Below are 14,413 nucleotides of genomic sequence, written 5' to 3'. Positions count from 1 at the left end.
GGGTACGAACCCAGAGCAGGTCCCAGAGGGGTCCAGTGAGGTTGGGGCCTTAATGTCACTTCTGACCGCCTCCAGGCAGGAGTTACAGCCAGCTATGCCAATCTAGAGGTGTTGAATGGATTAGAGAAGCCCATCACCAAGTCCAACAAGGAGAGTTTATTCTTGGACCAGGGGAGGTTGTACTGGGAGACTGTTCTCTGTAACCCCCAACAGTAGTAGCTGAGAGAAACAGCTGGTCATGTCCTATTGGTTTTGGGAGGAGTTGTTGCAGACTGCCCATAAGATCCCGCTAGCTGGACACTTGGGAGTCAGCAAAACTAAGGCTCGGCTGTCCCACCACTTCTTTTAGCCCACAATAGGGACAGATGTTGCCAACTCGTGTATCATGTGTCAAAGAATAGAGAAGTCAGGGCCTATTCCCAAAGCACCCCTGATTCCTTTTCCAGCGATAGAGGAGCCTTTCCTGAGGATTGCTGTGGACAACGTTGGGCTGCTTGCCATCTCCAGCAGCTCTGGAAAATGGTTCATCTTTACTGTGTAGACTATGCTACCCGGTACCCGGAGGCAGTGGCTCTGTTCTCAATAAGTGCCGATAAGGTGGCAGATGCCCTTTTGGCCATATTGTCTCGAGTACGACTTTCCAGGGAGATGCTCACAGATCAAGGGATTCAGTTCATATCTTGTTTAATGCAGGCCCTCTCTAAGAAAATGCAGGTGCAGCACCTAGTATCAAGTTCGTATCACCAACAGACCAATGATTTGTGTGGACAAATCAATGGTACCCTTAAGTAGATGCTTAAGATGTTGGTTGAGTCCCATGGTGCGACTGGGAGCACCTGCTGTTTGCTTACAGAGAGGTACCAGAAGCTTCAATGGGGTTCTCCCCCTTCAAGTTCCTGTTTGGCAGACGAGTCTGGGGGCCCCTTGGTCTGGTAAGGGTATCCTGGGAAGGGGAACTGAACACTCCCGAAGTGTCCGTCATCGAGTATGTCATGAGGCTCCGTGACCAAATGCAGTCAATGGCACGGCTGGTGCATGAGAGTATGGTGTAGGCCCAGGCCAGCGTGAAGCTGTGGATCGACCGGAACTCCGGGGAGTGGGTGTACGAGTGGGTCAGAAGGTGTGGGTCCTAGTCACAGTTACTCAGAACAAGCTTCAGGCGGCCTGGGAAGGTCCATACCTTGTGCATAAGCCCTTCAATGATGTGACTTACGTGGTCACCATTTGTAGTAGAAGACAATGAACCGGCGGGAGAACTTTTGCAGGATGTGCCAGAGATGAGAAGAGATTGCCATCTGCTGGTCAGGCAAAATCAAGCAGAACCAAGTTGGGCTAGAAGAGTTGAAGGGGGAGAAAATTCAGATGCTGGACCTGATCAGGTGACCTCCAGGAAGGATTTCCTGGATATAAAAGCCCAGCACGCCAAGACATAGGCAGATTTGGCGCCAGGCTGCAGAGTGGAGCAGACGTGCTCCAGAGGGACCACAGAGCCCAGTGCAACAGGCCTCAACCAGAGGCCTGCGTCGCACCAGAGCTGGACACAGCCTGATAAGCTCCAGACTCCTCACAGGAGCGCCCTGAGTCCTGCACATGTTGGTCAGAGTCAGGACCTGCGCTCCACATTGAGTAATTCTGCCAAAAGCCGAGGTCTGGACCCCCTTACCTCAAGCGTGAGAGACTACCGTCGACGGTCAAGCCGAGAAGAGCTGAGAGAGGACTGCGACGTGATAGACGCGACAGCAACAGCGGAGGAATCGCGCAAGTGAACAGGACTGTCACTTTCAACTCTCACCTATGGTACCGGGGACAGTTGGGATTATGACTTCAGGTTGGGAGGGAGCCGGCTGGTGCGTGGGGGGCCAAACGGGATCTGATAGACTTTATCTAGAAGAGACTTGCGGCCTAGCTGGAAGACCCGGTGACCCCCGCTAGGGCCATATAAAGAGAACTCGTGTGTGACTCCCACGACTGGGTGCATCACACTTTTGCAAAGAACTTTACTGTTACTCACTGAAAATATTTCTTGTTGTTATTCCAAGTTGCTGTTTATAAACCTTGTTACTAACCCCCTTACAGAATAGTTGTAATACATATAAAGTGGTTATATCAACCCCTGACTGTTCCCGCCTTGTGTCTCTGTGCATTGCATTCCGGCACCTATGTTACACATTGACCAAGCCAGGAAGAAGCAGAAGGTCTTCCATGTCAAAATGATGAAAGCTCATCATGACAGGGAGGCCTGCACCGTTCCTGTGTGTAGCCTTCGGAAGCAATCCTGGTAAATTTGCTGGATGCAGCCCTGGATGGAGGGTCTATTGAGGATGTGGAATTCAACCCACAGCTATCCCTGGACCAGAGGTCCCAGCTGAGGGAGGTATTCTGGCCCTACCTGATCAACTTCACTGGTGTACCATGAAAAACTCAATTAGCCATCCACCACGTGGACACAGGGAGTCTCCCCCCAGTCCTACAACCTGCATACCGTGTCTCCCTAGAGGTGCAAAAGGACATTAAAAGGGAGATACTGTATGTATTCCATGCATAGGAATCGGAGGTATATATACCATACGCTCACTGTGAGTTCTCCAATAACCGGCCAAGTATGGAAGCAACCTTGGCCTCGTCTATCACTCGTCAGTCAATTGCGTAATTGTCCTGATGAGTGGAGGCCGCAGAGTTGCGTCCCCTTGACAGCTGGTGGCATCTGTATGATCTCTCTAGTGTCATCTGTGACAAAGTGGTAACAGTCAGTGGTGGGATCTGCGTGACCCCACCGACTGTTACCTTTAACAACTGATGGCAGCGGTGGGATCTATGTGATCTCTCCGGTGTCATCTGTGACAAAGTGGTAAGTGGTGGGATCTGGATGACCGTCCCAGTTGTTATCCTTGATACTTATGCTCAACTAATCCTGATTCCCCGTCGAGTGCAGCCTTTGTCTCCTCTTCTTATGACTTTTTAAAGCGAATCTATCTGCAGGTTTTTCCTACCTCATCTGAAAGCAGCATGATGTAGGCAAAGAGACCCTGATTCCAGCGATGTATCACTTAGTTTACTGGGTGCAGCTGTTCTGACACAATAAGAGTTCTTAGATTTAGGATGCAGCAGAGCTGAGAAAGCTAGCCCCGCCCACACCAGATCGGTATGTACATTGTCTATAGACAGTGAGCTGCTTATCAAAGTAGGGAATGGAGTCAGACTAGAATGCAGGCGCTGCTGTAGTCCAGGCAATGATAATCACCAATGATAATCACCAGGTGATAAACCTCCATTGTAAGTAAACAACAGCACACAGTCTGACATGTGACACATCCTTGAAATCCGTGTTTTAACTCCTACCTCATGCTACCCTCATATTACATTACAAAAACCTGCTGAAAGATTCCCTTTAAAGAGCCGGCCAGCGCAGGTGGCACAATGCAATGACGTCATTGTTCTGTCTGTGAAAAGAAGCTGATGTTTTGTAACTTGCAGCTAAGTTGTAGCCTACAAGACAGTGAGCGATTGGGCAGGGAGTTTCTGACTTTTAACACTATCATAAGATTGAACGATTCAATCTTGTGGTAACTAGAGGTGCTGGGCTCAAGGCAAGAAGTTCGAAGCTGGTACATCGTATCTTTGACGCTTGAGACACTTTAATGACACTTTAACCACTTTAATTCCACTGTCGTTCCTGATCGTGGCAATCCAGGCAGACTGATGGACGCCATTGCTGCCACAGGCTGGACTTCATAGGAGATCATCATTTCTTCTATATACTGCAATATTGTAGTATATACAACAAGCGATCCAATGATCGCAGGTTCAAGTCCCCTAGGGGGACTAAGATAATAAAGTAAAAAATTTTAAAATTTTTTTTGAAAATTAAAACAAAAAAAAATCAGCGATTGCGCACAAGATCACTGTTATGCAGGTTTGAAAGTGTTGTCAGTTCATCATTTGTGCCTGTGTGAGAAACAATGGCTGCCCTACTGGTGATTTGCATGAATAAGAACAGTGACTCGTTTTTTTGTGGTCTGAGAGTTTCTGGTGCTATTATTAAGTGAAAACATTTTGGATTGTATGGAGAAGGTGTTTTGTCTGGAAAAAGAGTAAATGAATGGATAGAGAAGTTCAAGGAAGGTGGTAGAAGTGTCAGCCATGAATAAGGAGCTGGATTCCTGGCTGCCCACGTGCCCCACTGATGTCAACCTTGGGCGTGTATGTGATCTGAGTCCTGAACTTGTCCCATCGGACTATCACCTATTTGGTCCCCTGAAAGAAGCCCTAAGAGAACGAAAATTCATGCCTGATGGTCTGAAGAAGAAGTGAAGACATTGATGCATTCCCGCACAGCCAAAGTGCGGAAATTTTTTGACTTATCTTCGTATATAAAAGTTTGAATCATCCCCTTTCTTCACAGTTCAGAAATAAAGAGAATGAACCTATTTCAGTATCGCCGCACACTCATAAAAGTTCAACTTATGAAAATATAAAATAAATTTATCCGTATAAAGATAAAAAAAATGTCAAAATTGTTGTTTTCTGGTTGCTGCAACTCCCCCCCCCCCCCTTCATAAGTGCAATACAACGAGATCAAATTGCCATATGTACCCCGGAGATGGTATCAATAAAAATGACTGCTCAGCACACAAAAAATTGAAGGACTCTCATAGTTCCATCGACGTAAAAAAACGCGAAGAAATCAAGTTTTCCTGAAAATGAAGGCACGAGGCAAAAAATTTTTGTGACAAAATTTTTTTAGCCACTAGGTTGTGACCGCAACTGGGCCCGTGTGGGAGGGGGCCGCAGACACCAGCACCTATTTTAGCTGGATGTGCGTCCAAGGATACACACTCACCTTAAATGTATTGCAGTGCAGAAACTTGCCGAGACCCTGCAGCGCAATACACGCCACCAACCAATCAGAGGCCAGCAGCTGACGTCGGTGTGCCAGTCACAGGCGGTACATAGCAGTGACGTCATATGTCTCATAGCGGGCATGCTGAAGTCAGCCGCCGGCCTCTGCACCGGCTATAGAAGACAACGCCGAGACTCATTGAAGCGGGGGAAGGTGAGAGGTATCGTGTTTTTTTTAAAATGTGTTAGAGTACAGCAGCATATTATACCAGGAAGGGGCCCAGGATGGGGGACATTAGTATTGAAAGGGGCCCAGGATGGGGGGGACACTATTACTGGTAGGGCCAAGATGGGCACATTTATTACTAGAAGGGGCCCAGGAGGAGGGGGGAGTACTATTACTGGTAGGGGCCAGGGTGGGAACATTACACTAGGATGGGGGACATTATTACTAGAAGGGGCCCGGGGGGGGGCACTATTACTGGTAGGGGCCAGGGTGGGAACATTACATTAGAATGGGGGACATTATTACTGCAAGAGGCCCAGGATGAGGGACATTATACCATAATGGGGGACATTATTACTGGAAGGGGCCAAGAATGGTGGACATATATTACTGGAAGGGGCCCAGGGTGGGGACATTACACCAAGATGGGGGACATGATTATAGGAAGTGGCTCAAGATGGGGGACATATATTACTGGAAGGGGCCCAGGATGGGAACATAACACCAGGATGGGAGACATTATTACTGGAAGGGGCCCAGGATGGGGGACATTATTACCCAAAGGGGTCCAGGATGGAGTACATTACACTAGGATGGGGGACATTATTACTGCAAGATGCCCAGGATGAGGGACATTATACCAGGATGGGGGACATAAATAACTGGAAGGGTCCCAGGATGGGGACATTACACCAGGATGGAAGACATTATTGCTGGAAGGGGCACATTATTACCCACTGCCCCGGGGCCCCAACCACCCAATGGGCCCCAAACTAATGGTAAAAAATTGTATTTTAATACTTTAATTTCTCATAAAATACCCAGCTCCTATATTCCTGTCAGACAATGTCACCCGGAGGACAGGAGAGACTATCATTTCAATAATTTCCAGGAGCTCTGCCAGCTGTCAATGAATGGAAACCTGCACTGGCCTGGAGAGTCTCATAGCACAAGATTTGTAACAATATGTTAGTCTGGAGATCACAGAGAGTTGGCACAAACTCTCAGCATCATTGAGAGGAGACAGTCTCAGCAGACACAAAGATCTCTGTGACAAACTGTGAGAAGCCCTGCTATTTAATAAACATATACAGTTATTTGAAAATTGTGCAATATTTGGAATTATTCACCTTATTAATTTTCCAAACATTTTCACTGAATATTTAACTTCTAAAACTTGTATCATAAACAACAAAATCTATTAAAGGTCTTGCGGAACGTGGTGAAGCCTGTGTGTTGTATACAACAATGCGTAGCAGCTTCACCACGTTCCGCACAACCTCTAGTGATTGAAATGTTGAGGGGCCCCACTATGAAGTTTTGCCCCGGGGCCCCGAAGTTTATAGTTACGGCACTGGGAGTACATTACACTAGGATGGGGGACATTATTACTGCAAGATGCCCAGGATGAGGGACATTATACCAGGATGGGGGACATAAATAACTGGAAGAGTGCCAGGATGGGGACATTACACCAGGATGGGAGACATTATTACTGGAAGGGGCCAAGAATGGGGGACATACAGTATATTACTGGAAGGGGCCCAGGGTGGGGACATTACACCAAGATGGGGGACATGATTATAGGAAGTGGCTCAAGATGGGTGACATATATTACTGGAAGGGGCCCAGGATGAGGGATATTATACCAGGATGGGGGACATATATTACTGGAAGGGGCCCAGGATGAGGGATATTATACCAGGATGGGGGACATATATTACTGGAAGGGTTCGAGGATGGGGACATTACACCAGGATGGGAGACATTATTACTGGAAGGGGCCCAGGATGGGGAACATTATTACCCAAAGGGGTCCAAGATGGAGAACATTACACTAGGATGGGGGACATTATTACTGCAAGAGGCCCAGGATGAGGGATATTATACCAGAATGGGGGACATTATTACTGGAAGGGGCCAAGAATGGGGGACATATATTACTGGAAGGGGCCCAGGGTGGGGACACTACACCAAGATGGGGGACATGACTATAGGAAGTGGCTCAAGATGGGTGACATATATTACAGGAAGGGGCCCAGGATGAGGAATATTATACCAGGATGGGGGTCATATATTACTGGAAGGGTCCGAGGATGGGGACATTACAGCAGGATGGGAGACATTATTACTGGAAGGGGCCCAGGATGGGGGACATTATTACCCAAAGGGGTCCATGATGGAGAACATTACACCAGGAAGGGGCCCAGGATGACTGACAATAGTACAGGATACAGAACATAATTACATTAAGGGGGGGCAAAATGTATGCTTTTATAGGATTTAGAACGCTGTAGATGGGGGCTCAGATCCAAATTTTGCTCCAGGGCCCACCTGATCCTAGTTACCCCACTAGGGATCTCTGTAATCGTATTGACCTGAAGAACTGTATTACCCGGGCATTTTTACGGCACAATGAACGCCGTTGCCAAATGAAACCCAAAAAAACAATGGTGGAATTGTGTTTTTTTTTTTTCATCTTTTCACCCCGTTTTCTAGTACAATCCATAGTAAAACGAATAAAGGGTGTCACTGAAAGCTATAAATGGTCTGGAAAAAATACAAGGCCAATGTCAATGGGAAAAAAAGGCTCTTGTAATAAGGGGAGGAAATAATGAAAGAGCAAAAAGGAAAAATCACCCTGTCAGGAAGGAGTTAAATAAAAAGCCCAAACAAAGACTGGTCCACAAAAGGGACATGTGGATTGTTGCGTGTCGCTCCCGGAACCGCTGCGCTACATCATTGTGAAGAGGAACGCATGGACGGGGAGAGGGGAAAATATTCGGTTTCTGAGGGGATTTCTCCGCCTCATCCTATCCCACCCAAGCACTATTATAGGGGACGGATTGTAAGGCGCAGAGGCTTAGGGACTACCCAGAATGCAATTCATCCGAGCCAGCAAGGAATGTTGGGAGATTTCAGCTCTGAAGCCTTTCAAAATCGTAAATGCAGCCCTGCCCTACATCACAGCTTGTGATGCGGAATACGTAAGGGCGTTCCTACAGAAAAATACAAAAATAAGGAGATTATTCCGCAGAGTCATAGTAATAGCGGTTGCTAGGAAACCATGGCAACCAGCAATATGGCGCCCGGCCGGCCCTATGACCCAGAAGCTTGGGAAAGCTGGATGACGGCTCCTGACAGGGCTGTATTTTCTGTCACCCAGCTTTTCCCTGACCAGATAATATAGGAGACACGGTCAGAAAAAAATGTATCTGAACAAAGGCAAAAAATGTGTGAAATCATAGCAGCACATTGTTTTGCTATTTTTTTATATTTCAAAGTCATTTATTTCCATCCCTGTCCATACTAATAATAATAATAAAAAAAAATTGCCATAAAATAAGTAGCCAAAACACTGGAAAACTGAGCCACATATTTTTTTTATCTGCCCGCCCGCTTATCATTTCTTTCAGTGAAATTGAGTCGACACACATAAAAAACAGCGAACGTTGCAATTGGCTGTCACGCATACCAGAACGCACTTCCATTCGTCTATTTACCTGTCAATATTACATCCGATCCCGCCCACAAAGCCAGCATATTTTTTTCAGCTATTGGTTGCGAGACATTCCTCTACTGTCAGCTGCTCCTTAATACCACGCCCACTTTCATTGTTACGTCACTGAGTTGACCTGAAGTGTCAGAAGGGTAACGCCTCTGATTGGTCGCACTCGCAATCAGTCATTGGCTAGAGCGGAGGAAAAAATATTGGTGGGCGTGACTAGAAGTGGGACGAGCTGGAGGAGCGGGCGCTAGGGCATTAATTGTTTTGCTGCTGAGCTGTCAAGTTGTATTGTACGTTTTACTGCGCCCGCCCTGAGCGATTTTTTTTTCTTTGGCGATTGTATCGATTTATCGTTATCGCTCGGTTGTATTTGTGGCCGGTAATTATTACCCATGATGCCCAGGACTGTGGGCATGTAGTGCTGTCAACCCCTCCCCCCCACCACCACCTTCAGTCCAAGATGGCGGTCCAGGAATCAGCTGCTCAGCTCTCAATGGCTCTGAAGGTTCAGGAGTATCCAACTTTAAAGGTGTGTCCTGCTGTGTCTGCTGTCCAGGGTGCATGGCTGTCGGCTTGTCTCCCTGCTGCCCCCCTGCTAGGGGCCAGACGTAACATTGGGGTGGCGGGGGCATGCGTTGGCTCTTTTGCTATGTACGTTTGGCGCCACTTTCCTAAAACGCGTCACAATATATAGTGTACAGCATCGGCTATTCAGCCCGCCCATGTCTACCACAAAGCGCCGGCGCCTTCAGTTCACAAATGCCGAAAACTGTAACCGCATTGATTGGGTCAGATTGATCCTATTGGTCTGAAACGCGTTTCGCAATTTTATTTATTTTTGCCTCCTGTAAAGTTATATAAATATAGACTAATGGAAAGTTCCAACTTTTCCAAGTTCCTGCTTGCTGTCGGCGAATGAAAACGTATTTTTTCGCATTCCGTGTCTGAAACGGAGCCCGCTGCTGAGGGTTTGTTACAGTTGTATCTTCTGCGATACATTTGTAGCAAAATAATAAAAGCGAGATTTTTGCTTCTGTCCAAGGTGGAAACGTTTGTGTCATTCGCTGGCAGCAAGCAGAGATCTGAGAAAAAACAGCTAGTGGTGGATTTCAACACACAGGCCCCGGCGTTCAACAAGGCTGCGACGTAATTCGTCAACTCTTAAAGGGGTATTCTCAAATTAAAGCGATGGGATAGGGGTTGACTTTTTGATTGCTGGGGTCTGACCTTTGGGTCCCCCATTGATCCTGAGAACCGGTGCTCTGAAGAGTTTGAGTGGAGCGGAGGTCGATCATGTGCACTACTGCTCTATTAAGTCTTAAAGGGGTTGTCCTTAGGATAGGTCATCAATATCTGATGGTAGAGGTGCGACACCTGGCACCTCCGATGTTCAGTGGACGGTTGTAATCGGCTGCAGAGCAGAACAGCACAGCTCCATCAACTGCAAAGTGGACACGGCCAGGTACTGCACATCTGCCCCTATTCCATTCAGTAGGGATGAATCTGCAGTACCCTGCTACGTCCACTATGCACTTGGTGGCACTGTTCTGTTCCGCCATTGCTGACATCGATTGGTGGGGTTGTGACACATGGTACCCCACCGATCAGGTATTGATGACCTATCCTAAGGATACACCATCAGTATTAAAGAACTGGATAACCCCCTCAATGAGACCGCCAGAGATTGCCAAGCGAAACTTTTGGCTGGTCTTCAGCACTGCCATAAGAATGAATGAAGCGGCAGTTCTCACAATCGACCTCACCTCCGTTCACATGGTACTTTAGGGCTCTAGTTCTCAGGATCTTGGGGGTCCCAACCACCAGACCCCCAGCAATTGGAAATTTATCTCCTATCCCATTAACTTTCAAATTTGAAAATATCCCTTTAAGAATTTGGCGCATCTTTCCTCGTGCACCTCAAGAAATATGCTTCATTCATATGATGTATGCCGCTTGGATTATTCTGTCGTAATATACTCCAATTTTGTGTTATGAATTATGATAAATTTGTTGGCTGTGCTCTGCCCTACCCCTCTCAGCAAAGCCCTGCCCACTTTCCAAAAAGTTGGCGTAAAACTGCAAAAAGTCTCTTTTTTTTTTTTTGCACAACAGTGGTTCAGAGGTTAAGGTTTTGCAGGTCACTGATGAAATGTCTGGAGGATCCCTTTGTTGTTCTGGAAGTTTGATAGAATTTTTGAAGAAACTTGATGGCTACTGGTTCACTAGCAGTCTTGGGGTTTGGGCAGAGTCTTGGTGACCCCTGGTAGTCTGGGACATCCATGCTCTTTTAGGATTCCTGGAGTTTTAATAATTGTAATGGATAAATGGCAGCTGCTGGTTGAGTGGTTCTCCATATTCTTATTCTCTAGATTTTTGGTAGATCCTTGAAGGCCTGTAAGATCCTGGTGGTCCTGGCAGGTCTCCAGAACAGCAGGAGTTTTCTGACATCCTTCATACATTTTTCTTGTTTATGCTAGATTTTTTTTCCTTAAGGCCACGGCCCCGCTATCAGTATTCGGTCAGTATTTTTTCTCAGGAGTGGATGCCAAAACCAGGAATGGGTGATAAATGCTGAATTTGTGACCTTGTTTCTATTATACCTTTTCTCTGGTTGTTCCTCACCTGGTTTTGGCTCCCACTCCTGAGAGAAAATACTGACCAAATACTGATAGTGGGGCCATGGGCTAAGCCACACCATATTAAGTCCAGTATAGAATATCTCTGGTGGCCTAGAGGTTTAGATGATCTCTACTAGAAGGTTTTGATGCTTAATGCCTGAGGGATCCCTTTCTTGTTCCGGGGGTTTGATGGAATTCTGGAAGAAACATGATGGTTACTAGTTCACCAGCAGTCCTGGGGTTTGGGCAGAGTCTTGGTGGTTTGGAGGTACACTGGTAATCTTGGACATTGGTCATCTGAGAAATCTGTGCTCTTAGGTTCCCAGTATAAGATGTTATGGATGTTTGGCAGATGCCTGGTTATCTTGGGAGGTCCCATAATTTGGGAGTTTTTGCTTATCCTTGAATCATGGTGGTCCTGGGAAGTCTGGAGAAGAGTATGAGTTCTCTGATTACCATTCTCCTGTACTTCGCAGAGATCCTTTACAGTCTGGGGAGATCTTCATCCATTTGAGAGATGCCTGATTGATTTGATGGGTTGGTTTTGGAGATCCCCCCCCCCCCCCCAATAGTCTGTGTCTACCTGATACCTAGATCCCTACAGTTGAGTAGCTTCGTTAGGTTGCTTTTTGCTATAATTTGGTAAATGAACTTTTCCTTTGCACGTGAAAAAACTGGACCAATTTCCTTCAGTGATTCGAACTTGCCAGCGGCATAGGCATGTATGACTCTTTTGAGTTTGGGTTGCCACATCTGAATGAGGTCTTACTGGCAGATGAAGTATTCCCATCACTGACTGTCGGCTCATTGCACCAACTCCTCTCTTCTCGCTGTCCTCGGTTTACCTATGCTGTAATCCCCTATTGCCCGCATTCCTCCACCATATTCAAGAAGCAATTTGCATCAGAGAAGGGTTAAAGGGAAGAACTCGTCAAGTAATTCTCTAAAATATGAGAAATGGTTCCACTGTTTTCTGCAGTGTGTATATTGTAGAACCGGACAGATGTGTTGCTGCTGTGTTATTATGATGTGGCAGCAGCGGGTATCAGTAATCGCTTCCTGTGTACTGATATTTAGGAAGTAGCGCTCTTGCGTAGTGTAGACGGTTCTGGAGGAGCGTGCTCTTTACAGGCATCGTCATGAATTCACATCCTTTCCGCGGAGCTGAGCTTTGACTCATGCACAGGAATGTGCAGCTGCTGGAAAACATCTACTCCATGAAGAAGTTTTATATCCGACTTATTCCGGTGCAACTCGAACACAGCCCTATATAATAATTACCAATGATCGGTTGGTCATCATAACTGGAGAAATTAAACTAGCCACTGTATTTGTTTTATGGTTTTGTGTGAAAATTTATTATGCTTTGCTTATATAGCACCAACATATTCCGCAACGCTGTACAGACATTATCATCACTGTCACCATCGGGGCTCACAATCTACATTCCCTACCAGTATATCTTTGAAGTGTGGGAGGAAACCCACGCAAACACGGGGAGAACATACAAACTCCTTGCAGATGTTGTCCTTGGTGGGATTTGAACCCAGGACCCCAGCAACAATCCTATCCACTGAGCCACCGTGCTGCCCATCAAATATACGCCTGGACACATTTATGCAAGGTCTTGGAGCCAGTAATCCCCTCACCCTTCATTGTAGGATTGACATTGCAGCCAGTGATGTGTACATTTGCCTTACCCCCCCCCCCCCTCCCTCCCATGATCTTTAGATAGTTGTTGTCCAAACGATGGTTCTTGTTCAGCTGACAGCTATTTTACCCGAGCACTCCTGTGTTCTCTATTAGACAACCACTGTCAGATATCTCTGACGGTGGCTTTTCTCGAAATTGGACATGCCGAATTTTTAACTCCTCGGTCAGTCATCTGTCCAGAGCGCCCATACATATTTGACTCTCATCCTGTAGTTATTTCAGTGCCATCTCATCCCTCTCCCCTCCCCTAATTGATCCAGGAGCAGGTGGCACACCTGGTAATGCATTGCATTTAGGATGCCTGTGGACCCCTATTCACCAGACGAAGGCTCATCTGGCCGGTTTCTCTTTTGCATATTATTTAACTGTATCGGAAAGATTACCTCACTCCCCTACCCCCATAGTTGGCACCAAATTGTCAGGGATACACAACTCCGCTGCCTCCAGTCGTCAGGACAATTACGCAATTGATTGACAAATGATCAATGAGGCCACGGCTGCTCCTACTACTGGGCCGGTTATTGGGGGAACTCAAAGTGAGCGTGTAATATATACACCTCCTATTCAAATGTATGGAATATATCTACTATATAATCGGCTTCTCCCGTCTGTCCGTCCAGGAAATCCCGCGTCGCTGATTGGTCCGGCCGCGGCCAATCAGCGATGCGGGATTTCAGAACAAGATGGCGGTTGTTAGTGGCTCATCTGCCGCACGGAGGTCAGCGGCGATGCAGCCGGGTACCCCGACCGGCGGCCTAGGCTGCGCCGCTCCCCGGTCCTACCTTTACACTTGCCGTCGGGAGATCAGCTGCCTTAGCGCCGCTGATCTCCCGACGGTAGCCGCATGGAGGTCAGCGGCGATGCAGCCGGGAGATGACTGGCACCAGCCGGTCATCTCCCGGCTGCTCGCAGCGTAAGTACCCGCACAGGCAGCGCCGCTCCCCGGTCCTCACTAACACGGTTCGCTGATTGGTCGTGGCCGGCGGCCACGACCAATCAGCGATATTGGCGCGAAATTTAAAACACCGCTGTCCTAAATTTAAAGTAGTGCACAACCCATTTAAACACTGCTTCGCTGATTAGTCGCGCCCGGTCGGCCGCATACATATTCTAGAATACCCGATGTGTTAGAATCGGGCCACCATCTAGTATGTAATAATGATTTATATGTACTCCGGTCCGGTCACTACCAACTCCACAATAACAAAATGAACTACTAGCTGCCACCACCAATCGTTTATTCAGGCCAACTAGACATCCGTTACAGGTAGCGCTTGACTTCAGGAGTGCGGTTTACAGAGCAAGAGGAACAGAGCTATTACATTTTATATACTTAATCTGGAAAGGTAGGCAGTGTTTTATATAAAAAAAAAAAATTATATATGTGTATGTACATGCGAGCTGTAGCAAGAAGGTTTGCTGTGTCTGTCAGCGTAGTGTCCAGAGGCTGGAGGCGCTACCAGGAGACAGGCCAGTACACCAGGAGACGTGGAGGGGGCCGTAGGAGGG

The 14,413-nt window shown here is 47.1% G+C and overlaps 1 protein-coding gene across 1 annotated transcript in view; it reads left to right on the top strand.

Annotated features, from left to right (window-relative positions):
* Positions 1 to 8,762: 8,762 nt before the first annotated feature.
* MAEA (macrophage erythroblast attacher, E3 ubiquitin ligase) overlaps positions 8,763 to 14,413 on the top strand; it is a 57,285-nt gene continuing 51,634 nt past the window's right edge. The window contains exon 1 of the mRNA XM_073649108.1: positions 8,763 to 9,102. Coding sequence (XP_073505209.1) covers positions 9,034 to 9,102 — 69 coding nt within the window. The 5' untranslated portion in view covers positions 8,763 to 9,033. The remainder of the gene's footprint in view (positions 9,103 to 14,413) is intronic.

Source organism: Phyllobates terribilis, unplaced genomic scaffold, assembly GCF_046119375.1.
Source record: "Phyllobates terribilis strain yellow unplaced genomic scaffold, ASM4611937v1 Scaffold_1__5_contigs__length_1240528914, whole genome shotgun sequence".
Classification (NCBI taxonomy): Eukaryota; Metazoa; Chordata; class Amphibia; order Anura; family Dendrobatidae; genus Phyllobates; species Phyllobates terribilis.
Note: the sequence above shows the minus strand (reverse complement) of the source record. Positions and strands in the feature narration are given on the sequence as shown.